The sequence below is a fragment of the Mauremys mutica genome, chromosome 13 (assembly GCF_020497125.1).
Source record: "Mauremys mutica isolate MM-2020 ecotype Southern chromosome 13, ASM2049712v1, whole genome shotgun sequence".
Taxonomy (NCBI): Eukaryota; Metazoa; Chordata; order Testudines; family Geoemydidae; genus Mauremys; species Mauremys mutica.
In genome coordinates this window covers 24,409,322-24,434,298 of record NC_059084.1, presented here as the reverse complement: position 1 = coordinate 24,434,298, position 24,977 = coordinate 24,409,322, and the positions used below count along the sequence as shown (strand labels likewise).

Here is a 24,977-nt window from a genome sequence, read left to right as displayed (position 1 = left end):
CTGTTCCCTTATACTATTCCTGCTCTTTATTATTTTATCTTTGCACTTCCATTGCACCTTTCATTTGAATAGGAACATTCTTTAATTACACTAATTAGTTTACCCTCCCCGTACTCCTGGCCTATTATTATCTCCATTTTGTAGATGAGACCTGACTGGCATGTAGCCTTTGGCTAATATCACCCTCCCTGTCTGTCATCCTCTCTGAAATTCTTAAACTAAATAAGCCTGATCATGCTGGACCAGTCAGAAACTTGATAATGTCACTGAAATACAGGCCTCTCTCCCAGGAACCAATGTTCCCTCTAATTTTTTACATCCATGTGCAGAATGAATTTTGTTATGTGCACTGGTTTGGAGGTGATGTGTGGCAGGGGTGGGGCTGAGGGGTTTGGAGTGTGGAAGGGGGCTCAGGGATGGGGCAGAGAGTAGGAGGTTCGGGGGCTTCAGGCTCTGGCTAGAGGTGTGGGTTCTGGGCTGGAGCTGGGGCAGAGGGTTCCGGCTGGGAGTGAGGGCTCTGGGGTGGGGCCGGGGATGAGGGGTTTGGGGTGCAGGCTGTCCCAGGGCTACAGTGGGGAGAGAGGACTCCCTGCAGCCCTCTCTCACTGCAGCAGCCTGGGGCCAGGGGAGAGGTGCATCTCCCCGGCCGCGGCAGCTCCGGCCTGGGGGAGAGGTGCCTCTCCCTGGCTGTGGCAGCTCCAGGACTGACACCGGGGGAGAGGTGCCTCTCCCCGCCTGTGTGGCCCTTGATAGCCTGCTGTGCGTCCACACAGCTTAGCGGGAATGTAGCCCATGACTAGGGACTCTTTGTGGACCCTGGTTTAAATCAGGCATCGGAGCAAAGTTCAGTCTTCCTAACCATTCACACGAATATTAATTAAAAGAATCAAGTTGTTTAAAAAACGTTGTCCCTAATGCCAGGAAAAGCCAGGCCCTCTCCTGGTCTGACAGCAGGGCCTTGGCTACAATATATTGAGCGATGGTTGAGGAAAAGTCATGACTTTCATGCTGTTGTCTGTCGTGTGAGCTCCTGCTGGGGGAGAGTGGGACTGGTGGCACTATGAGCCACCCATAGTTAGTGTTCATCAGACTGAGTCCTGCTCCAACTCCTTCTGTCTTTGTTCCTTCCCTGAGTTCATACCACTCAGGCTCTAACTGGCCTCCATGCCTGCTGGTTGGATTCCAGGTTTATGCCACCTGCCCAGAGGGGGTGATGGATGGCAGAGCGGAAATGGAGGTCATGAGAAGCACCAAGGGGAATGCCGCCGGGGAGGTCAGCGTCCATCTGGTCGCCAACGAGAACACAATGCAGAACACACACCTGCCTGCGACTGCCTTCATCATCCCAGGTAGGTGTTCCAGACGCCAGCGGTTAAGTATTTATCAGTGGTACATTAGACAGCCTCCATCACCACAGTATTGGAGTGCCTCACGATCTCAAATGTGTTCATCCTCACAACGCTCCTGTGAGGCAGGGCAGTGCCATTATCCCTATTTCACAGAAAGTCTCTCTGCCACAGCTGCCTAAGTGATTTGCCCAAGGCCACTCAGGAAGTCTGTTGCAGAGCTGGGACTTGAACTCAGGTCTCCCAAGACCTAGGCTAGTGCCGTAACTGTAACCTTTCTCCAAATAGCTTGGGATGTTTCCTCTGTTCATGGAGTCATCCCCTCCTTCGGGGCTAGATCTCTACCACTTGAGCCTCGAGAGCACCCCCATTAGACAGCAGCAGTAGGCTGTTATCGTCTATGTGGACCAGCTATGGGAGGGGAAGGCAACTTACAATAATAGGCTTGTAAACTGTAGGAAATATCTGCATAGCAGATTCTCCCCCATGGGACATGCGTCGGCTTGGGGCTGGGATAGTGTTCTGGGCATGCTTGTGCTGTAAGTGTTAGTCTTGTTTAAGATCTTGTGTTGATCCATCCAACCGATATACTGCAAGCCAGGGGAGCTGAAGCCAGGCCTGTCCCCACATCTCAGGGTGCTGGCAGGGTAACAGCACCTAGGGTTCACTGTCAGGGCTACCAACGGGGATCAGAGCCCTTGGATATGGGTGCACGTAACTCTGCAGCTCAGTTATGTAGGCCATATCCTCCCCCACAGCCCCTTCGCACACTCTCTCCCTCCCCTTTAACTCTCACTCCCATCCCGTCTTTCTTTCACTTCCTCCCTCCTTTCTGTACCCAGCTGTGCAACATAAACCCTGAGAGTGACCCCTGCTAGGAAGACTTTCAAGGTGCTTCCTTAGGTTTTCTCTGTCTCTTGGCCAAGGGGGTGACTTGTGCTTCCTTGAAGACGTTCCTGGCCATTGGAGAGCTGGTGCTTCTCCCAGGATTCCTGCGTCAAAGTGATTCCCAGCACAGTTCCCAGGGGTAAAATAGATGTTAACTAGCACCTGGGGGGGATGATCCAGCGTGGTTCCCACATGCTGCTAACACTCACCGGCCAGGCAGGACGATGGGCAGCTCTGCTCATCCCTGTCAATGTACGTCCTGGGCGCAAGTAGTAGCCTGATGCCTGTTGATTGCAGTACTTTGGAGTGGAGCAGAAAGACCGGGTGAGGATTTCCAGTAGGAAGCTGGCATGGAGCCTGTTGAGGGGTTTCAAGATGAGGACCAGGGAGCCAGGACGGGGTATACAGAGCAGTGGGGCGTTCTCACAGACTTTGATTTAGCAGCTGGGCCATTGCGTTCTGGGCCAGCAGCTGGGCTGAATGTGCAGCCCAAGCTTTGGTGCATGAAATGGAGGGGCAGGGAAGAGCTGCCTGGAAGCCCTGGTGGACGTTAGAGCAGCTGAAGTCTTGCTCTAACTCACCCCAGGGAAGGAGAGACGCAGGAGAGCTCTGCTCCACCGTACAAATATATTTTACAAACCTCTGAGAAACAAGAGGAAGACCAAGGACGCAGCAGGCCCATTACTCAATGAGGGAGGGAAAAGCGATAACAGAAAATACCGCAATGGCCAAAGTGTTTGATGCCTTTTTTGTTTGTTTTTCACCAAAACTGTTAACTGTGATTGGACAATGAACATCGGGGTAGGATCTGGCGCTAAAATAGGGAAAGAGCAAGTTAAGAATTACTTAGACAAGTTAGATGTCTTCAAATCGGCAGGGCCTGACAAAATACATCCGGGAATACTTAAGGAATTGGCTGAAGAGATTGCTGAGCCATTAGCAATTATCTTTGAGAACTCATGGAGGATGGGAGAGATCCCAGAGGACTGGAAAAGGGCAAATATATTCCTATCTGTAAAGAGGGGAATAAGGACAACCCAGGGAATTATAGACCAGTCAGCTTAACTTCAGTACTCAGTAAGATAATGGCGCAAAGAATCAAACAATCAATTTGTAAACACCTGGAAGATAAGGTGATAACTACTAACAGTCAACATGGATTTGTCAAGAACAAATCATGTCAAACCAACATAACATCCTTCTTTTACAGGGTAACAAGCCTTGTGGATAGAGGAGAAGCGATAGATGTGATATATCTTGTCTTTAGTAAGGCTTTTGGTACTGTCTCACATGACCTTCTCATAAACAGACTAGGGAAACATAGCCTAGACAAACCAGTTATAAGGTGGGTCCAAAACTGGATGGAAAAGCTTACTCAGAAAGTAGTTATCAATGGTTCACAGTACATATTGAGTGAAGTCCCTCCAGTTCTATTCAATATCTTCCTAAATTATTTGGATAATGGCATAGGGAGTACACTTATACAGTTTGTGGATCGTACAAAGCTGCAAGCACTTTGATTAGAATTCAATTCAAAATGATCTTGACAAACTGGAGAAATGGTCTGAAATAAATAGGATGAAATTCAATAAGGACAAATGCCAAGTACTCCACGTAGGAAAGAACAATCAGTTGCATTTATACAAAATGATGTAAAAAAAGAAAGCTAAATACGAGTCAAGAGTGTTACACTGTCGCAAAGAAAGCAAACATAATTCTGGGATGTATTAGCAGGCGTGTTGGAAGTAAGACACTAGAAATAATGTTTCTGTTCTACTCAGCATTTGTGTCCAGCTCTGCATGACACACTTCAGGAAAAAGGGGTGGACAAATTGGAAAAAGTCTAGAGGAGAGCAACAAAAATGATTAAAGGGCTAGAAAACACGACCTAGGAGGAAAGATTGAAAAAATGTGGTTTCTTTTTTCTGGAGGAAGGAATACTGAGGGGGGACATGAGAACAGTCTTCAAGTATGTAAAAAGTTGTCATAAAGAAGAGGGTGATAAATTGTGCTCTTTATCCACAGAGGACAGCACAAGAAATAATGGGCTTAAATTGCAGCAAAGGAGATCTAGGTTAGACATTAGGAAAACTTCCTAAGTGACAGGGTGGTTAAACACTAGAACAAATTACCCAGGGAGATTGTGGAATTGCTGTCATTGGAGGTTTTTAAGAGCAGGTTAGACAAGCACCTGTCATGAATGGTCTAGATAATACTTAGTTCTGCCTCAGTTCAGGGGCCTGGACTAGATGACCGCTCGAGGTCCCTTCAGTCCTACATTTCTATGATTCTATGGCCCGCAGCACACTACCTCAATCCCCTTTTGCTGGAGGTGGCTGCACCACTTTTGCCAGCTTTACACCTGCACAAGTTACCCTGCGCAGGAGGAATTCTCCGCTGGCTGCCTCCAGCCTGAATACTGTCACTTTCCACCATCTGAGCAATGCAGAGCAGCTGGGGCAGATCAGGGAATCTGGCCCTCCGGGTGGCTTCCATTGCAGCAGTCCTGCCATGAAGGAACCAAAACCTGGGTTGCTGTGACCAGACCTTTGTCTGTGAGGAGCAGCTGCTGTTTTTTCACTAGCTAGGGAGTCATTTACTGTTCCCAACCATTGCAGCTGCTCAGGCACAGGCCTGTGCCCAGTGTGCTCCATAGCCCAGCGAGTCAGACACCTTTCCAGGAGCGCAGCTCCAGCCGTGGCCCTCATGGGGGTGCTGAGCAGACTCAGAGGGCTGGAGGGGACAGAGGCATGGTGCTCATCCAGCTGCTTCTAACTGGTGTAGATGAAGTTTAAAATGTCCTGGGCCAGATTCTCATTTGCACTGTGGCCCTTTACACTGTGCTGGCGTTCCAGGTGTAGCCGGAACTGGCACCCGCATTAAGGTCCAGAGTGTGAATGTAAAGGAGAATCAGGCCCTATTATTCCTGTAGTTATTCCTAACTGGAACCCAATGAACAGTTCAGTGCTCAGCCCCTCCGCTCCCTTCTCCCACCTGGCCTCAGTCATCCTCTCTGCTCCTCTCCCATTGCAGCTCCTGCCCTGTCCCTCCAGAATTCAACGGGGGGCTGCAGAGGTGGCATGCAGCTCCCTCCCCCGCCCACTGAGGTGTGTTGAGCTCAGAATTGGGGCTTGATTCTGTAGGGGACAGAACAAGTAGCTGCTGCTGTAAGGCAGGTCAGACCCGGCGGATTGACACCTTTCCAGGAAACCCCTGGCGCAAACCTACGAGTCGGGTGTGCAAACAGAGTGAGCGCAGGCCGTGTGCCTGGCATCCCTCACCCCCTTGTGCTGTATTTGGCTGCTGCCCCTCCCCAAGCCTGCTGCATGTAGATGAAGTGTTTGTCCCTCTTTACCTTTTCACCCTTCTCCAGCAAACACAGCCACCATCAGCCTCCCCGCCAGCACCTTAGAGATCCAGCGATTTCCCCGGGAGCCGCAGAGAAGCGCAGGCGCCGAGAGACTGGAGAGGGGGGCAGGGAACGAGCCGATCACTGCGACCGTCATCCCCCAGATCAGCGGGGTGCAGACCTGCAACACCGTCCGGGTACTGGAGTGGAAAGATGGGGTGGCCACTCTGCCTGGCAGCAACTTAAGAGTAAGTGTGGGGGAAGCCAGACCCCTGTACACTAGCACCCTTAACCCTGGCTGGGCGCGTCCATGGAGAATTATGAACTGGCAGGTTATGCAGCTGCTTTCCTACGAGGGCAATAAGAGCATCTTCTTGGGCTCCTGCCCTCCAGGTTCATCCTTAGGATTCCACCTTCTGAGCCTGTTCCTCATTAGCAGAGAATGAGAGGGAGCCCTTTAAATCGCTGGCCAGCCTTTGGATGGAGGATGCTGCAGGTGTGCCCACAAACAGGTAACTGCACATGCTGACCTCAGGAGCAGACCTCAGTGGCCTTTCAGAGCACAGCTGTGGTGCCAGTGCATGTACGCTTTTGAAGGCCAAACTATGGCATCCACCATTGAAAGGCTGGCCCTAAAGGTATCTGATCAGGACTGTCTTTAGAGGTAGTTTGGCTGGTGTTTATGCTAAGCGCTCACTGGGGCTGGCTCAGTAGCTTAGTGCTAGTGATCCATGCACAACACACAGCTGCCGTGCCTAGACTGTTACAGTAACCAGTGTACCCCATCCCCTCCACTACCTCATCCCGCACCCTGCCTCCTCCGGGCTGTTCCAGCCTCCAGACAGCATTCTGCCCTTCCCTGATATGTCAGCCACCAGGCCAACCCCTGCCCTCTCCATGGCAATGAAAAGCTTTCCCTGAGGTTGAACAGCGGGTCGGTGAAAGGGCTGGGTGGAGACCCCACAGCTCCCATACCCCCATCCTGTTCTTTGCCCCTCTCTCACCTGGTAGGGCTGACCTGGCATGTCCAGCACCAGGGGAAGGGTTGACCTTCATGGGGGAGACAGGTCAACAATGTTACGTCTGAGTCCATTAGTCCTTTTAGCCTTATGTTTTTGCGATGGCCACCATCTTGGCTGACACACCGGGGATTGAACTAGGAACCTTCACATCTAAAAACCACAAGCTGCTACAGCCTGAGCTAAGGCTTCCAGGTGGGGCTGTGCTAGACTCCCATCCCTTGTGGGTGGGCCCAAAGAGGGACCAGTGGGTTACGCTTTTATCTTTCTTCCCTTTTGTGTTTGCGTTAATAACCCAGTTTCGGATAAATGAATATGGGACGCTGAAAGTGGTGAGTGCTGATAAGATCCCCCCAGTGGAGCCCCTAAAGGAGGGTCATGCGGAGAGAGATGGGGAGTCGGAGGTGGTGCCTACCAGCAGAGACAATCCAGCTGCTGCTCAGGGTAAGGATGCTAGCTTGGCTCTAGGCGCCCTGCTGGACACCATGACTTGCGGAGTGCTGGGAAGAGCCGGCACTTCCTTGTACCTGTGGCTTGGTGGGTGGGCCCAGGGCTTGGGAGCTTTCGAGGGAGTCCCACTTGCTTGCGCCGGCTCTCTTTGGCTCCAATGTCTTTAAGCATGTGGAAATGGTATTCACGTCGGTGGTGTTGTTAATATCTTTGTCACACTGGGCCATGGGGAAGGTGGGTTTCTGCTGGTGCCTCTCCTCTGAGGTGATCTCAGACCCTAAAGGGAGGGTGGGGGTGGGCTAAGTCACAATGGGCTCTGGAGCCACTGCAGCTCTGCCTCCCCAACCCTTCCAGAAAGATCCGCACTCCTGCCCCTATAGACCGGCGTTTGGCTTTTCCTAGTGGGAAATCCAGAAGGCTCCTTTATCCACTTGTTGTTGATGTCTTCTGGAGGGCCAGTAGCCCAACAGACATGTTGGCCTGTCCCAAAACCCCAGTGGCCGGCTGGAACCAATGCATCATTTCAGGCAGAGTTTCCATGAGGCTTTCTCCACATGATCTTCTTGCCAAGGAGTGAGACGGTCCATCCTGTCCAAGCCCAGCCCAGCAAGCAGCTGTCCACTAGACCCTGCTGACCACAGGGCCTGCTTCCAAAGTGCCTCCCTCAATCCTGCCCCAGAGCTTCAGCCTCCCCCAGGGTATGTGTGTGGTGCCTACGCCCACCCTCGAGCCATATGGGAGGCAGGTGTCTCCTGACCTGTGCTGTTCTCTTTCCCCGGCGGCTCTCGCCCGTTGGAGTTCATGTCCCTTTCACTCTCTCCTGCCACAGACGTGCCCGAGCAGCCCAAGCTGCTGACAGCAGAGAGCATGTGCCACTGCGATACCTGTGGCCGGAGACATGTGTCGGAGGGGGCCCGGGAGGGCAGGGGGTTCTGCAGCGAACACTGTCATCGGCAGTTCAAGGAAAGGTAATGGAGATGCTCCTTCGGTTCGGGGAAGAAGAACCTGCACCTTCAGGGGGAAATGTGCTGAACCAAACCCTGTCTTTCTCAGACCAGCCATGGTTCTCTAGAGGAGAGGGGGATACAGGCGTGTGTCTCCGTGGGCTGGGAGACCCCTCTCTTGTTCCTGCGGGCAGGTTATTCTTCAAGCAAACTCGCAGGATGCCCCGTGAGCCCACTGAAGTCAGGGTGGGTTTTGCTGTTGATTGCAGCGGGGCCAAGCTTTCACTCAGATTGTTTGTGGTCTCAGTGCAGGAGTGGGCTCCGCTTGGCGCTATGAGAAGCTTCCCCAGGGAAAGGCGTCCTCACATTGGTCCCCGAAGGACACGTTTTCCCTCATCTGATTTCCCAGCTCATAGATGAGGGCAGACCACCACATGTGGATCTGGATTTCCAGTGCCCTGTCATTCTGGGTTGCTTGGATCCAGGCATTTGGTCCAGACCGTTATAAAGATCAGTCTATTTGGATCTGGATTCAGATTTGGATTTCAGACACCCCAGCGTTCGGGGATACTTGGATGCAGGATTTTGGTTCAGGCTTATCTCTTAATTTTGACCTCATCAAGACACATGTTCTTGGCAGATTGCTCATTTTAATCATGTGTGTGTGTGTGTGCGCGTGCGGGCACTGGAGGAGGGATTGAAAAGGTGGTTGCTTCTCAGACTGGTGTTGGCCACACAACCTCCCTCTGTGCCAGGCCTATTCGAACCAAGTTTGCTGACATCCCATCTCTTGCCAATGTGCATTATGGCTCCTCTCTGCTGATAGGCATTACGGTCCCTTCTCCCCTGCAGGTCTGTCATAGTGGAGAACTCTGCCGGCAGCACTAACGCCACCGAAATCCTCAAGCCAGTGAAAAAACGGAAAAGAAAGGATTACCAGAGCCCTTCAGAGGAGGAGGAGTATGAATCAGAGCAAATGGTAGGGGAGAGGGCCAGCAAGGAGGGGACAAGATCACACACAGATACTTGTCAGTGGAGAGGCTAGGGTACCCCGCCATCGTGTGTGTGTGTGTGTGTGTGTGTGTCCGTCCCCCTCCCCCTCTTTTTTTTCCTCTATAATTGTCAGTGCTGTATCCATTATATGTCGAAGTATTAATCAGAAACTGACAACTTAACTCCAAAGAGCAGAAAGAGAGAGGAGGAAATAGACATCCAAAGGGACGGACCCTCAAGTCCTGTAGATGTCTTGGGCCACATTTTCAGAGGTCTCAGCGCCTGGGTGGAGGTTGGGTGCTGAGCACTTTTGAAAACTGAGCCACGATGGTGGATGCTGAACACTTCAACCCCCAGCCCTGAGCTCTGTGAGAACCCTGGCCTCGTGAGCATGAAACACTGAGGAACTACACTTACAAACCAGAGCGCATCTGCCTCAGTGATCCAGATGCTGCGTTCTGGGGCATAAAGCACCCACTGGCTGAAAAAATAAGACGGCACCGCCCACAATAAATTCATCTTTAGTGAGGTCCTTTCAAATCCCTCTCCAACAGCTTCGGTCTACTCACAAGCCAGATCCTCTTGGCTGTCCGTTTTTTGGATTTGGGTACCCAAAAATTCTTGAGCACTGTCATAATCAAAGAAGGTCTGAGACATTACAAGGGTGGTGAGTGACTGACATCAGTTCTCTCTACTTTCACGGTTAGGAGGAGAAGCAGGAAGAGAGAAAGAACTTGGAGGGAGACCCCACCATCAGCAACACGGAGAGCGAAGAGTGGAGCATGAACCAGCACGGTAAGGGGTGTGGCAGGGCAGTCTCTGGTGGCTGCTTCCCATGCAGCAGCAGCTACAGGCAGGTAAAAGTCAGCTACAGTGACCTGCTCACCATCCAGGCGACAACATCTCGGTGGCGCTCCTGTAGCTCATGATGCCACCGGAGTCCCCACAATGAAGTGATGTTACCTTGTATCACATGGATGATTAGCCATAGGAGCTACCAGATTGGTTCAGACCCAAGATCCGTCTAGTCCCGTGTCCGCTCTCTGAATGCGTCTACTTATAGGATTAAGATTTGGGTTCCTATAGCCCTTTTCCACCAGAGATCTCCCCCAGTGAGGAGAGGATGGATGGCCCAGGGGTTAGGGTGCTGGGTCAATGGTTAGGTAGACCTGGGTTCAATCCCTTTTTTGCCATAGACTTCCTGTGACCTTGGGCAAGTCAATTTGTTTTTCTGTGCCTCAGTTCCCCCATTGTGCAATGGGGCTAGTAGCACTTGCCTTCCTCCCAGAGGTCTTTAATGTGTTAAAAATTGCAAGGTGCTCAGCATCCATGGTGAGGGGAGCCAGGTAAACATCTCAGCTAGGCACATACCAGTACAAATACAGCAGCTCACACTCTGCCTTGCCAATTGGTTAGTCCCTGTGCTAATGGAGCTGGCCTGTCTCTGGCTGCTTTGGGGACTCCCTCTTGTTTTTACAGCTGTTCCTGAACCTTTGCTTGGATTAAAAGGAATGGGACTTGGGTATTTCTCTCCTACTGGAGGCTTTGAAAGTCTCAGCCGTCGATGCTGGCTGGCTGCAGAATGTATCTGGGTTCTCCTCAGGGGTTTCTGCGCTGTATACAGTATGATTCTTTTATTGCATGACCCTGGACCCCCACTATAGGCAGTGACACCATGTAGAGGGATAGAAAGAATGCTTGCATGGGAGATGGCTTTTCATCTCCCCCCTTCCAGCTGAACAGACAGGGCTTTGGCCCAGTGTTACGCCTGGAGGGCGGTGCCTGAGGTCACTGGGGATGGGAGCAGGTCACGGAGAGCAGGATACAGCCCTTTTTGTCAAGGTGCATCACTCACTGGGCAGCCCACCTCTGCCTTCCCCCATCTCCGAACATGGGTGAAAGTGGTTGGAGGCTGGTGAAGGACCCTGCGGACTGCACGCTGGGGTGAGGTGAGGGGAGCTGGTCTGCCTTTCCCCTAGCCTGGACCAGTTAAAGGGTCAGTTCCAAAGCAAACTAACCAGATCTTCAGCCGCGTCTCTGAGTGGCTTGTGTGTGCGTTTCTGCCGAGCTCAGGTGCCATCGAGGAGAAGAAAGAAGGCTGGTCCTGGGCATCCTACCTGGAGGAGCAGAAAGCCATCGCTGCCCCTTTAAATCTGTTCCAAGAAGTGAGTTGGGATTTTCTTTTCCGATTCCTCGTCTTCTTTCCTTTTTCCTCTTCTCCTCATCTCCTCTCCATCTTGTTCCTGTTTTCCTAGCTGTGGACAATGCCCAGTCCTTCGTCCTGGGGTAACCAATTGTCTTCCTCCGCTGCTCTCCACCTTTCCTCTAGCCCTCCCCTTTGTGACCTTTGCCCCCCACTCGAAGTCTGTTTGATCAGCAAGTGCCCTATAGCGTGATGGCCCTGTCAATGCCCTTCTCCTCCATCCCCTTGATTCTACTCCACCCCAACCTTAGCCAGCTTCCCTCTGGATGGGAAAAGGTGAGTCTAATTCACTCGATGAACTGCTCTCTCCTGCCCTTGTCTGGGTAAGAGATGAGCCCACAGCTCCAGCTGCAAACACCCCTGTACTTAGGGGAGGCTCATCTCTAGGCTGAGCAATAGAAAGCGCTCAGGGGAGCGTGCATGGCAAGCCAGCGCTGTCGTGTTTCCTGTCCTGTCGGCAATGAGAAAAACAAACCACAGAAAACGGCTTTAAAAAACAAAAAACCCATTGGGTGACCCCAGGACTCTGTCCTCCAATGGGCTGTGATGGGTGACTGGAGCACGTCTGTTTCTCTCTCGTTTTCAGTACCAGTCAGTCGCCCAGCACAAGAACGGCTTCAAGGTGGGGATGAAGCTGGAGGGGATCGATCCCCAGCACCCTTCGATGTACTTCATCCTGACTGTGGCTGAGGTAAGACGTGCGACTGAAAGGGACCTCCTGGCTTGTCAAGTCCAGTCTCCTGCTATTGCAGGGAACCCGGTCACGTGATCCTGTCGTTAAACGTATCTAGCTCCAACTTGACACTAGTTGCGTGGTTTGTCCCCATTCCTCCTACTGGGAGGCTGTTCCAGAACCTCCCTCCTCTGATGGTCTTCAGTGTGACACTGCCATTCCGTGTCCTCCTGTGCAGCCGCAGCTACAGGCTGACAGCTCCTGCCTGCCTTTCTCAGCTCCTCCGTTGCCCTTTCCCCTCGCATGCTCACAGCCGTGTTGTGTGAGGGTTTCCAGGGGGAGAAAGGAAATGCTGTGCAGGAGGTGGCTCAGCAGGCCACTCATGGGTCACACCGTTAGGCCATCCGTTCAAACTCAGGGTTGGCTGGCAGTCACCTAGACCATTGCCTGGCCAAGCTGCTGGTTGTGAAATGCACTGGTGGTTTGGTGGTGTAGGTCAAGTGAGTTGGGAGTGTCAGTCAGGTTGGTAGAGGACGGGTGGCCACATCGCAGAATCACCATCTCGGTTGGTGGCCATGTTAGCACGGTCATCAGAGGAACCCAGGAGTGAGTAGACCATGGAGACGGAAGCGCCCTATGGCCCCTTGATTTGCTCACTCTTGGACAGTCTGAGCCACGTTGGTGAGGCAGTGAGTAGGAGCTTGTTCTTCCACTGTCCATTCTGCACCCGTTCTGTGGATAAACAGAGGCCTTCAGTCTCTAGGCGGTCAGGCCACACCCTTCCATCTGCACTACATTCATGTAAGGTGCACAGTCCGTGACCTACGGCACACATGGGCCAGCAGCTGAAGTCTACTCAATCCTTCTTCAAGGTGAGAAATTCCACAAAGCAGCCGATTTGTTTGTTTGTTGCTGCTGGCATATTTTTGCCAGGGCAACAACCTCTTGCAAAACGCTTGAGAGAAGGAGAGGGGGGAACCTGCCCCTGTGAGGTCTTTATAGCCCTGGATCCACGCCAGTGCTGACTGCGTCACCATTTCACCCTGTGCCCCGACAAGAAAGGCTGGCGGTAAAGTCGGAATCTTTCTGTGGCTGTTGCTGAGAGTAGAAGTACTGGGGCCAGTGGCTCAGCGCCTGCCCTGTTCCTATGTTAAATGCACAGATCTCCCAGACTTCAAATGCACTTCCTGATTCCTGACACCAGTGTGTCAATATGGCTCCCCGGCCTTCTCAGCAAGCTGTGAAGAAGGTAAGTGATGGTGCTTGTGCGTGGGCTGCCGGACAGACTTTTTAGGCACATGTTGCTTGAAGGGGGTTAGAGCACACACGGGGCAGTGCCTCTGGGGGTGCGCTCATCCTTCAGTTCCCATCCCCTCCTCGCTGCAGGTGTGTGGTTATCGGATGCGCCTGCACTTTGATGGCTACTCCGAATGCCATGATTTCTGGCTGAACGCCGACTCCCCCAACATTCATCCTGCCGGCTGGTCTGAGGAGACGGGGCACAAACTGCAGCCCCCCAAAGGTAAGAGGTTGGTGACCTCAGGACTGTGGACGCTGCTCCAGATGGGCCTTCCCCTGATGTGCAGTCAGTCAGGATGCGTGGAGCCTGTGGGACCCCTGAAAGCCGAGGGTGGAGGCCTGTGGGGAGAAGAGGAGACAGAGTTGCTACAGGGGGAGGAGTCAAATTCTCCCATATGGGAGGGCATGGCACAGTATGTTAAAGTAGGCGTCTGTCCCCTCTGGAGGTCTGGGTTCGAATCCTGATCAGATGCTGAGCCTTTTAGTCCCAGGTGTCATGGTCCCAGCCGGGAGTATGGTGGGCAGCACTGAAAAGCAGATGTGTAGGGCCTGACCCGGCAAGGGGCTGAGCACACACACCAATGGGAGTTAAGATTGCTTGTCGCCCTTTGCCCCTGTGGCTGGTATCAGTACTTCAGCAGTCCCCATTCTGAGCATAGGAGGTGCCACAACCACTACGCTGCCATGCGCACCCATTTGGGAGCGATGATGGTTGCAGGATGGTAGAAGGGTAGATGCTGGGCAGGAGGCAGTGGCCGGATGTTGGCTCCCCAGTCTGACGCCTAGGCAGTGCTTTGAAGCACAGCACAAAGGCTCCATGCCTGTCCTCGTGGGTCCTGCTGGCCTGTGGAGGAGCTGCTGCTCTCTCTGTACGTTTGCTTCTGTCTTTTCTTTTCCTGAGGGTGTTTAGGTTACAAGGAGGAGGAGTTCAGCTGGACGAACTATCTGAGGATAACGAAGGCTCAGGCAGCTCCCAGGCACCTCTTTGTGACCCCAAACAATGTGAGTGGCAGATCCTCTTCTTCCTCCTTCCAAGCGAACGCCTCTACGTTCACATGCATTTCCCCACAGAGGGGATCTCCCCACCAGTTTTGCTTTGGCCTCTTCCTCCCAACATCCCCCGCAATCTCCTCCCAATCCCAACAGTAATGCTGCTCCTGAAATGGGGGTCGACCCACAGAGAACAGGATCGACCTGTTCATGCACCGTGCACACAAAGAACACTGTAAGTTAGTGACTGTGTCACCAGCGTCACCAGTGTTGGGGGTTGTTCAGATAAGGGAGGTTTGTTCGGACCCATCTCTAATACAGCCAGTGTCTACACTTAAGGTGCCGTGTGGAGTACAGGCATTACGTGTGTAGCTACACGCCGCAGTGAAAGGCTCCAGCAGTGGGGAAAGGCTCTGGCAGCATGGAGGCAGCAGTGTAGACAGGGGAGGCACTGCCTGGGTGTGTAGAGAACTGTGTAGGATTTAAACCAGGGGGTTCACGCATGTAGCGCGCTTACTCCACTCTACTCACCTAATCTGTCCCTCACCGCCTACACTGCTACTTATACCCGTGCTAGTAGGATGTGCAGTGCCCATACTCTATCTGCCGCCATAAATGTAGATGTTGCCACAGACAGAGCTGGTCAAAAGTATTTGTTTAAAAATATTTCCCGGAAAACTTTTTTTTTTTTTTTAAATGTTCTGGATTTTTTTTTTCAAACCAAAAAAAGGTCAGTTTTTCACCTTTCTCCCTCTTTCTTCCATGTTCTCTCCTTTTTTCAGAGGCAAAATGGAATGGAAAAGGGAGAGAAAGAGGTGTGGGGGGTGAGACCTGGAATATTTTTACAAAAAACCCTGAACAAAATATACTTTGACATTTTCAAAATGTTTGGAAAAAAACCTTATCAGCTCTTAAACAATAAATAACAATCCATCATTGTCTCACTGATAAATTCAATACCAACAAATGATGTGTGATTATTGCAATAATTTCTCACTCAGCTTTGTCAGTGCAGTATTTATGACACAGGGTTTTATGTAAATGTTATATCTGAGAAGACCGGACCAGGTGGGCATGATGAGAGGGGAGTGCAGGAATTGTGGACCAGATGGGAGGGGAGTGCAGGTGAGGGAGATTTAGGATGAGAATACTACCTCTGTCTTTCCTCATGTCAACCCCTAGTAATAAAGATTGGTGCTAGAGACTGGAAAGCAACAGTGGAAACAAGTGACTTCTTATAGATCCTAATTCTAAGGGAAGCTGTTCTTGTCTAGGACCGCAGCATCTAGCAGGGGCCTGGCAGTCTTGATTCATCTCTATTTTCCCAGATCTGTGAGCAACTTGCCCTGCGACCTAAGCCATGTCATGTAAATGTCCTGTGCCTCAGTTTCCTTACCTCTGCCTGCTTCCCAGGGGTGCTGTGAGGCTAAATTCACTAATGTTAAAAGCACTCCGAGCCCCTCAGATGAAGGGCACAGGGTTACCTCTCAAGCATTCCATATGGTGCCAGCCAGCAGCTGCTCAGGGCATGGTGGGGACATAGCCATCAGAGCAAACTGACTGGTGCCCAGATGCACCTACCCTGTTTCTCTCCTTTCCCCAGAATGCCGTTCCCACGGGATTCCAGGTGGGCACGAAACTAGAAGCCGTGGACCGCATGAACCCTTCCTTGATATGCGTTGCCACGGTGACGGACGTGGTGGACAATCGTTTTCTGGTGCACTTTGACAACTGGGATGATACTTACGACTACTGGTAAGAACACGGGCATGACCTGCCAGCACTGCCTCACCGTGCTGCCTCCTGCAGTGACTGATACTGGATGCTTCCCGGGATGTGGATAATGCTCTTGTCTTGGCTGATTGTCTGGTACTGTCCTGAGGAAGTGAATTTCTTCCTGCAAGCATGAGGAAACATCAACCCTTAGAGGGACCAAGCAGGCCTAAGTGTTCTCGTTCCCCACTGCAGTCCCTTTTAGTCCATGATTCTATGTCTCTTATTAAAATAACTCTAAAGACAGGCCTGAACCAAACCCTGGTTCTGAGCCCATCTGAACTTGGAGAAAGTTCACACCTCGAGCCAAAATTTGCAGCTGAGCTCAGGCCCATTGTGGATTAATTCTGCACAGTTAAACTCTGCTACAAATGCAGAATCTCTAAGTCCAACCTCATAACCAGCAATGTCTGACCCTCTCACCACACACCTGGAGAGTGGCAGCATCACAGAAACTTGGTGGAATGATGAATATCTATGGGACACAGTAATACCAGGGTTCAAAATGTATAGAAATGTGCAAAATATATAGGAATGACAGAGTAGGTTGTGCTGGTAGGGGAGTGGCACTGTATGTGAAAGAAAGCACAGTGTTAAATATAGTAAAAATCTTAAAATGATTCAAACGGTCCCATAGAATCTCTATGGATAGAAATTCATAATGAGTATAGCAATGGGAATCACTGACCATCTGACCAGTATGGTGACTGTGACTGAAATGCTCAGGGAGATTAGAGAGGCTACCAAAGCAGAAAACCCAATAATAATGGGGGATTTCAACTATCCCATATTGATTGGATACACGTCCCCTCAGGACAGGATGCAGAGATAAAATCTCTAGACACCATAAATAACTGCTTCTTGGAGCAACTAGTCCTGGAACCCACAATGGGAGAGGCAATTCTTGATTTAGTCCTAAGTGGTGCACAGGATCTGGTCCAAGAGGTGAATGTAGCTGATCCACTCAGTAATAGTGCCTGTAATGCAATTAAATTTAACATCCTTGATAGGGGCAAAATACCAAAGAAACCAACCACAGTAGCAATGAGGAGTCCGGTGGCACCTTAAAGACTAACAGATTTATTTGGGCATAAGATTTCATGGATTAAAAAACCCACTTCTTCAGATGCATGGCATGAAAATGACAGATGCAGGCATAAATATACTGACACATGAAGAGAAGGGAGTTACCTTCCAAGTGGAGAACCAGTGTGAACAAGGTCAGTTCAGTCAGGATGGGTGTGGTCCACTCCCAATAACTGAGGAGGGAAGTGTCAGTACCCAGAGAGGGAAAGTTGCTTTTGTAGTGAGCCAGCCACTCCCAGTCCCTATACAACACAGTAGCATTTAACTTGAAAAAGGGGAACTATGCAAAAAGGAGGAAGCTAGTTAAATGAAAATTAAAAGAAATAATCATGAGTGAAATGCCTGCAAGCAGCATGAAATTATTTAAAAGCACCATACTAGAGGCTCAAACTAAATATATACCCAAATTAAAAAACAAACAAACAGTAAGAGGACCATACAAGTGCCCCATGGCTAAACAACACAGTAGAAGATACAGTTAGAAACAAAAAGACACCCTTTAAAAATTGGAAGTCAAATCCTATTTAGGAAAATAGAAAGGAGCATAAACTCTGGCAAGTCCAGTGTACAAATATAATTAGGAAGGCCAAAAAATAATGTGAAGGGCAACTAACAAAAGATACAAAAACTAACAGCAATTTTTTTTAAGTACATCAGAAGCAGGAACTCTGCCAAACAAAGAGTGGGGCCACTGGACAATCGAGGTGCTAAAGGAGCACTCAAGGAAGACAAGGCCATTGCGGAGAAGCTAAATGAATTCTTTGCATCCGTCTTCACTGCAGAGGATGTGAGGGAGAGTCCCATACCTGAGCCATTCTTTTAGGTAACAAATCTGAGGCATTGTCCCAGATTGAGGTGTCAGTAGAGGAAGTTTTGGAACGAATTGATTAAATAAAACACTAATAAGTCACCAGGACCAGATGGTATTCATCCAAGAGTTCTGACGGAACTCAAATATGAAATTGCAGAATTACTGACTGTGGTATGTAACCTATCATTTAAATCAGCCTCTGTACCAGATGACTGGAGGATAGCTAATGTAATGCTGATTTTTTTTTTTTTTTTAAAGGCGATCCTGGCAATGTTAGGATAATAAGCCTAACTTCAGTACCAGGCAAATTGGTTGAATCTATAGGAAAGAACAAACACACATAGATGAACACAGTAGGCTGGGGAAGAGTCAACACAGCTTTTGTAAAGGGAAATCATGCCTCACCAATCTATTAGAATTCTTTGAGGGAGTCAACAAACATGTGAGCAAGGGTGATTCGGTGGATATAATATACTTGGACTTTCAGAAAGCCTTTGATAAGGTCCCACACCAAATGCTCTTAAGCAAAGTAAGCTGTCATGGGATAAGAGGGAAGGTCCTTTCATGGGTTAATAATTGGTTAAAAGATAGGAAAAAATGGTCAGTTTTCACAGTGGAGAGAGGTCAATAGCAGGTTCCCCCAAAGATCAGTACTGGGACTAGTGCTGTTCAACATATTCATAAATTACACCTCTACCCCGATAGAACATGACCCGATATAACACGAATTCAGATATAACACGGTAAAGCAGCCCCAGGCCCTTTAAAGCGCCACCCGAGCCCCGCTGCTTTACCGTGTTATATCCGAATTCGTGTGGCGCCCCAGGCCCTTTAAATCCCCACCCGAGCCCCACTGGTAGAGCTCCGGCGGTGATTTAAAGGGCCTGGGGCTCCCCACAGCAGCTGGAGCCCCAGGTCCTTTAAATCCCCAGCCGGGCTCTGGCAACCAGGCTCGGGCGATGATTTAAAGGGCCAGAGGCTCCAGCCACTATGGGGAGTCCCAGGCCCTTTAAATCCCCACCTGAGCCCCACTGCTGTAGCCCCAGTGGTGATTTAAAGGGCCTGGGGCTCCCCACAGCGGCTGGAGCACCAGGCCCTTTAAATCACCGCCAGGGAAGCTGGTCCAGTCCGGCACGTACGCTGTACCAGACCAAACCCGATATAACGCGGTCTCACCTATAAGGCGGTGAGATTTTTTGGCTCCTGAGGACCGCGTTACATCGGGGTAGAGGTGTATCTGAAAAAAGGGGTAAACAGGTGGCAAAATGTGTGGACAATACAAAATTACCCAAATTAGTTAAGTCTAAAGCTGACTGAAAAGAATTAGAGAGGGATCTCACAAAATTGGGTGACTGGGCAACAAAAGAGGCAGATGAAATTCACTGTTAATAAGTGCAAAACGGTGCACACTGGAAAACATGATCCCAACTATAAATATAAAATGATGGGGTCTAAAACAGCTGTTACAACTCAGGAAAGCTAACAATGTTAGGAACCATTAGGAAAGGGATAGATAATAAGACAGAAAATATGATGCCATTATATAAATCCATGGTACGCCCACACCTTGAATACTGCGTGCAGTTCTGGTCACCTCATCTCAAAAAAGATATATTGGAATTGGAAAAGGAACAGAGAAGGGCAACAAAAAATGATGAGGGGTATGGAACAGCTTCCACATGAGGAAAGATTAATAAGACTGGTACTTTTCAGTTTAGAAAAGAGATTAGTAAAGGGGGTGTGTGATAGAAGTCTATAAAATCATAAATGGTGTGGAGAAAGTAAATAAGGAAGTGTTATTTATTCCTTCTCATAACACATGAACTAGGGGTCACCCAATGAAATTAATAGGCAGCAGATTTAAAACAACATAAGTATTTCTTCACACAATGCATAGTCAATCTGTGGAACTCATTGCCAGGGGATGTTGTGAAGGCCAAAAAGCATAGGAGGGTTCAAAAAAGAACTAGATAAGTTCATGGAGGATGGGTCCATCAAGAGCTATTAGCCAGGATGGTCACGGACATGACCCCATCCTCTGGGTGTCCCTAAACCTCTGACTGCCAGAAGCTGGGCCTGGATGAGAGGGGACGCATCCAGTGATGAGCTGCCAAAATCTTAACAACGGGTTCCCTATAAAAAGTTCTGATTTAACAACGGGTTCCCTATAAAAAGTTCTGATTTAAGGGATGTGCGACAGCATGTATTTTTTGTACCAATAGGGTTACCATACGTCCATATTTTCCCAGGAGGTGATTAAGAACCGAAAAGCCTGACATGTCCAGGAAAATACAGATGTATTTTAACCCTACCTAAAGTTCTTTTTTAAAAAGATGGGGCTGAACTAGAAATGAGCTCCGTTTCACATGTGTGGGTGGTGATCAGGGACAGTCTCAATTTTTGGGTCTTTTTCTTATATAGGCTCCTATTACCCCTCACCCCCGTCCCGATTTTTCACACTTGCTGTCTGGTCACTCTAGGGTGTGCACATGTGTGGGTCCCAGCTGCTCCCTGCCCCCCCCTCATTAAAGCAGGTGTGCAGGGTTACTGCCCTGGGAACTGCAGGGCACCAGTGGATGTGGGGCTGGCTGCAGATAGGGGCGTGGGGCAGGGCTAGCTGGAGGCAGGGAGTGACACGGGCTGGCTGTGGGCAGGTGATGCAGATGGGCGGGCTGCGGGTGGCTGTGGGCAGGGGGTGGCTGCGGGCGGCTGTGGGCAGAGGCTGGCTGCAGGCAGGGGGTGGCTGTGGCAGGGGCTGCAGGCAGAGGCTGGCTGCGGGCAGAGGGTGGCTGTGGCAAGGGCTGGCTGCGGGCAGAGGGCGGCTGTGGGCAGGGGCTGGCTGCGGGCAGGGGGGTGGCTGGGGGCAGGGGCTGACTGGGGGTGGGGCAGGGGGCGGCTGTGGGCAGGGGCTGGCTGGGGGCAGGGGGTGGCTGCGGGTGGCTGGGGGCAGGGGGTGGGGGTGGGGCAGGGGGTGGCTGTGGGCAGGGGGTGGGGCAGGGGGTGGCTGGGGGCAGGGGCTGGCTGCGGGCAGGGGCGGGCAGGGGCTGGCAGGGGGCTGGCTGGGGGCAGGGGGTGGCTGGGGGCAGGGGGTGGGGCAGGGGGTGGCTGGGGGCAGGGGGTGGGGCAGGGGGTGGCTGGGGGCAGGGGCTGGCTGTGGGCAGGGGCTGGCTGGGGGCTGTGGGTGGCTGGGGGCAGGGGGTGGCTGGGGGCAGGGGGTGGGGCAGGGGGTGGCTGCGGGTGGCTGGGGGCAGGGGCTGGCTGCTGGCTGTGGGTGGCTGGGGGCAGGGGGTGGCTGTGGGCAGGGAGGGCGGGGGAGGGGCGCAGATACTCACACGGGGGGGGGCTGGGAGCAGCAGGACGCAGCAGGGGACTCACGGGGCAGCAGCAGGAGCCCCAGGGCCAGAGGTCCAAAGAGCAGGAGCAGCAACAGGGCCAGGAGGCAGCTCACATGGCTCTCGCAGCACAGCGCAGCGCCCCCCGGTGGCCGGGAGGAGGAATTACAGGCTTCCCAGGCAGAGCCCATCAAAGCTTCCCTCGCAGGGAAGCTAGTTAACAAGCGGTTCTAAAACCGCTTCTAAATTTAACAACGGGTTCGCGCGAACCGGTGCGAACCGGCTCCAGCTCACCCCTGGACGCATCACTCGATAATTGCCATGTTCTGTTCACTCCCTCTGAAGCATCTGGCACGGATCGCTGTCAAAAGACAGGATACTGGGCCAGATGGACTATTGGCCTGATCCAGTAGGGCCATTCTTACGTTCTTATGGTTACACCAATTTCTTTGTTTCAAAGCACTGAGAAGGAATGCTCAGCCATTACGCCCACCTCTCATCTCTTCTCCAGAAGATGTCCAGGGCGTGGCCCCGTTAGCAAGGGCGTAGTCTGTTCGTGCCCTGTCTGTGGGAGAAGGAAAGGTTGCTGTCCTTCATTTTAAAAAACTCAGTTTTTCCATGGTTTGGGTTGTGTTTCTCTGCAGAGCTTCAGGCCAACAGCGCCACAATTTTGTCCAGCTGAGGCCTATTCTAGGGGGCTAGGAGCTGCCCCTACAGAACAGACAATGAAACAGATTTCCCGCCACCCTTGTCCGTAATACGGAGGTGGGACCTGTGGAGGCTCTAGGTCCCAGCGTGCTGTGCTCCACCGGCATCTGAGTGAACGATCCAGGACTGGCCTCAAGCTCCACACACCGCTTAGCCCCGTGGATCACCTCCATCTGAAACTTCACGGGCTGGCCCTGTCTTCCTCTCCAGTAGTAAAGGGGCAGGGAATAATTCACTCCTTTGCCTCTCCCAGCAGTGGGTCCATAGGAGTAGCGAGATCTGACTTGCACACAGGCCCATTGTGAAATTCTGGCCTTCGTTTATTTCCCCCTTGGAAATTTGGGGCCCCACATGTTGTAGCATTGACCCTGCCAGGACTTGCGGTCATAGGGGCCACTCCTCTCTGAGGAGGAGGGCAGCCACAGGCTGTGTTGTAGAATGCTTAGGTTGGCACATGGCTATTAGGCCGTGCTCCGGCCACCAATGTGCTGTGCTCTCCCAGCTGGTGCCATCCCTGTGGCAGGACACCTGCCCTGGCTCTGAGGTCCTGTGCACTGCCATGGAGAAATCATGTGCATGCCCTGGGTGTGACTGTACCTGCATCCCCTATGAACGTGTATGTGTGTGCTGCAGGTGTGACCCCAGCAGTCCATACATCCACCCAGTCGGCTGGTGTCAAGCGCATGGGAAACCCCTCACACCTCCTCAAGGTGAGTACGCAGCCAGAGGCTGTATCCCCGTCTGGCTTCCATGAGCTGAACCGTAGAGAACTCCCACTGTGGTGTATTGAACACACTTGGGACCATGCGCTAATGCCCTGACCCTGACTTAGCTGAAGGCAGGGGGAGTTTTGCTTGAGTAATAAGGAACTCCGGATTTTTACCCATGGGAGGGTTTTGGTTTTTTGTTGTTGTTTTTTTTAAAATAAGGACAGGCCTTGAGGTTGCTGCCAGCAATCCCCCATGTGCTATTTCTCACTTTTCCCAACACAGCACACACCCAGCTCCTTGCGAAGGATTCTGGGTAGTGTAGTCCAACAGGCATTTCCTGTACTGAAGTACTATAATGAGAACTACCGCTAGAGGGCACTCAAAATACCATGTTTTACCCTCATGCCACCGCCAGCTGGGACCAATGTTAAGGGGAAGGGGAAGAGCTGAAAAAACCCTGCTCTGGATTTAGCCGTGGTCATCCATGTGCAATATGTTGGTTCGGACAGGCTAGTTAGTGAGTTAAGGGAGAGCCCAAGCTGTCGGACATGGGCACAGGTGTCACTCACTAATACGTCCCCTCCCAGGAGTGGACTTGGGGCACAGAAGGAATTGACACACATCCAGGAGTTTCCAGAGTTCCCTCCAGTCCCAGTGCAGACCTAATGCTGCATTGGTCCAGTGGGGGAGCAGGGAATTGTGGGACACCCCCAGAGGAGAAGCTACTCAATATGCCCATTGTTTTCATGTCCAGACTATCCCGACCCTGACAGTTTCAACTGGGAAAAATACCTGATGGAAACTGGAGCATCTGCAGTGCCAGCTTGGGCCTTTAAAGTGGTGAGTGCTGGTGCCTGGCTCTGCCGGTGCAGTCACGGGCTGGTGAGCACTGGGCCTCTGGAGACTCCACTGTTCTGATGTGGGTCTTTAAAGTGGTGTCTGACATAGCCACTCCCTCATATAGAGTCGCAGCAGGGCTGGCATGGACCGTTAAAGCAGGGGTGCTGGGCTCGTGCCCTCTGCAGACATTGGATTTGAATTCACGCTCTAGATCTCGTATTTGGAAACTGTGCCTGTGCCTTGTGGGGTTTGCCTCGTGGGTTGAGCCACAGAAACCATTGCCACATATTGTCCCTAGCCTGGGAGATCATTGCTGGGCAGTGCCACCCCCTGCATTGGGGAAGGAAACTGCAGTTGTGTAGAATCCCTCTCTCCTGGGCTTTGGGGCGTGATACCAGGAAACCAGATTGTCAGCCTGGTTTGTTAGGACCAGGGATGATGGGAGATAACCACAATGCACTGAAAGCTGCCTTCAGACAGACAATAGCGCATCCAACCAGCCCAAAAGGCCCCTCACCCTGAGCAAAGTGTTTTCATCATGCATCAGCACAGCTCTGGTCTGGGCCTCTCATTGGCTTAATCCTGCTCCCAGGGCCGGCTCTACCATTTTTGCTGCCCCAAGTAAAAAAAAAAAAAAAAAAGCTGCCCAGACTATGCCACCCCTTAGCATGTGCTGCCCCAGGCACGTGCTTCCTCCACTGGTGCCTGTAGCCCTGCCTGCTCCCACCATGCCTGTTCAACTCATTGAACTCCAGAGACCCACTCTGGGCTCCCAAGCCCTCAGTCATCACCTCTTGGTGACAGACCTGTGTCGCTCTCCCTTCTGATGGGTTTTTTCTACAGGCTGCATGGTTCCCCACCTGCAGTGTGATATCCCCTGCAAGCCAGGCTGCCTAACCAGGCCAGTGTTTGGGCTTTGCTTGCTCTCCAAAGGCTATGAACAATGTAACTGCCAGCAGTCACAAGTTACCACCCAGCTTTTTCTAAGCAAGCCCATTTATTCTTAACGTGGGAGCATTATAGAGAAAACAATAGAAGTTCCTATATAAAAGCTTACCAGAGATCACCCATCAGTCTTATGGAGACTCAGGAGGCCAAAGTCCATCCAACTCCTGCTAGGAAGGATTGGGGCCCGCTTGGACAGAGGGTCCTGTTCATTCGCTGGATCAGAAAGAAGGCCCTGAGTCTTGGATAAATAACCTGCATTTATCCAAGTCCTTTCTCTGTTGGTCTCTGGACATTCCACTTTGACCCAGTATATGTGATCATCTCCAGGTGGTGGCAGCTCTCTGAAGGTGTAACAACCTGAGTGAATTGGCCCAATCACCCCCCTCTATTGTTAGTTCCTGGAGGACTGTGGTCCCCCTCCTCCATGGAATTACAGACTATCACTGTCCCATAATGATACTGTGACACCCTGCTGAGGTTCTCAAAACTGTGTGGCACTGTGTCACCCTGTAAGCCAGTGGGACTCACCCCTGCAGCACCTCCTGCTGGTTGCTTCTGGGAATTAGCTCATCCAGCCTCCGGAGCACCCTCTGCAGGCTGGTGTATCCTGCCACT

At 51.4% G+C, this 24,977-nt stretch overlaps 1 protein-coding gene across 6 annotated transcripts in view; it reads left to right on the top strand.

Moving 5' to 3' along the window:
• The window catches only part of L3MBTL1 (L3MBTL histone methyl-lysine binding protein 1), a 61,540-nt gene that overhangs the window by 14,285 nt on the left and 22,278 nt on the right, over positions 1-24,977 (top strand). For 5 of the 6 annotated variants that reach the window (XM_044986449.1, XM_044986448.1, XM_044986447.1 and 2 more), the window contains 13 exons: positions 1,187-1,349; positions 5,608-5,831; positions 6,902-7,046; positions 7,882-8,020; positions 8,849-8,975; positions 9,697-9,784; positions 11,063-11,154; positions 11,779-11,883; positions 13,252-13,387; positions 14,066-14,166; positions 15,758-15,909; positions 22,498-22,574; positions 23,329-23,414. In XM_044986449.1, coding sequence (XP_044842384.1) covers positions 1,214-1,349; positions 5,608-5,831; positions 6,902-7,046; positions 7,882-8,020; positions 8,849-8,975; positions 9,697-9,784; positions 11,063-11,154; positions 11,779-11,883; positions 13,252-13,387; positions 14,066-14,166; positions 15,758-15,909; positions 22,498-22,574; positions 23,329-23,414 — 1,608 coding nt within the window. In that variant the 5' untranslated portion in view covers positions 1,187-1,213. The remainder of the gene's footprint in view (positions 1-1,186; positions 1,350-5,607; positions 5,832-6,901; positions 7,047-7,881; positions 8,021-8,848; positions 8,976-9,696; positions 9,785-11,062; positions 11,155-11,778; positions 11,884-13,251; positions 13,388-14,065; positions 14,167-15,757; positions 15,910-22,497; positions 22,575-23,328; positions 23,415-24,977) is intronic. The other variant, XM_044986452.1, reaches the window with a different exon arrangement.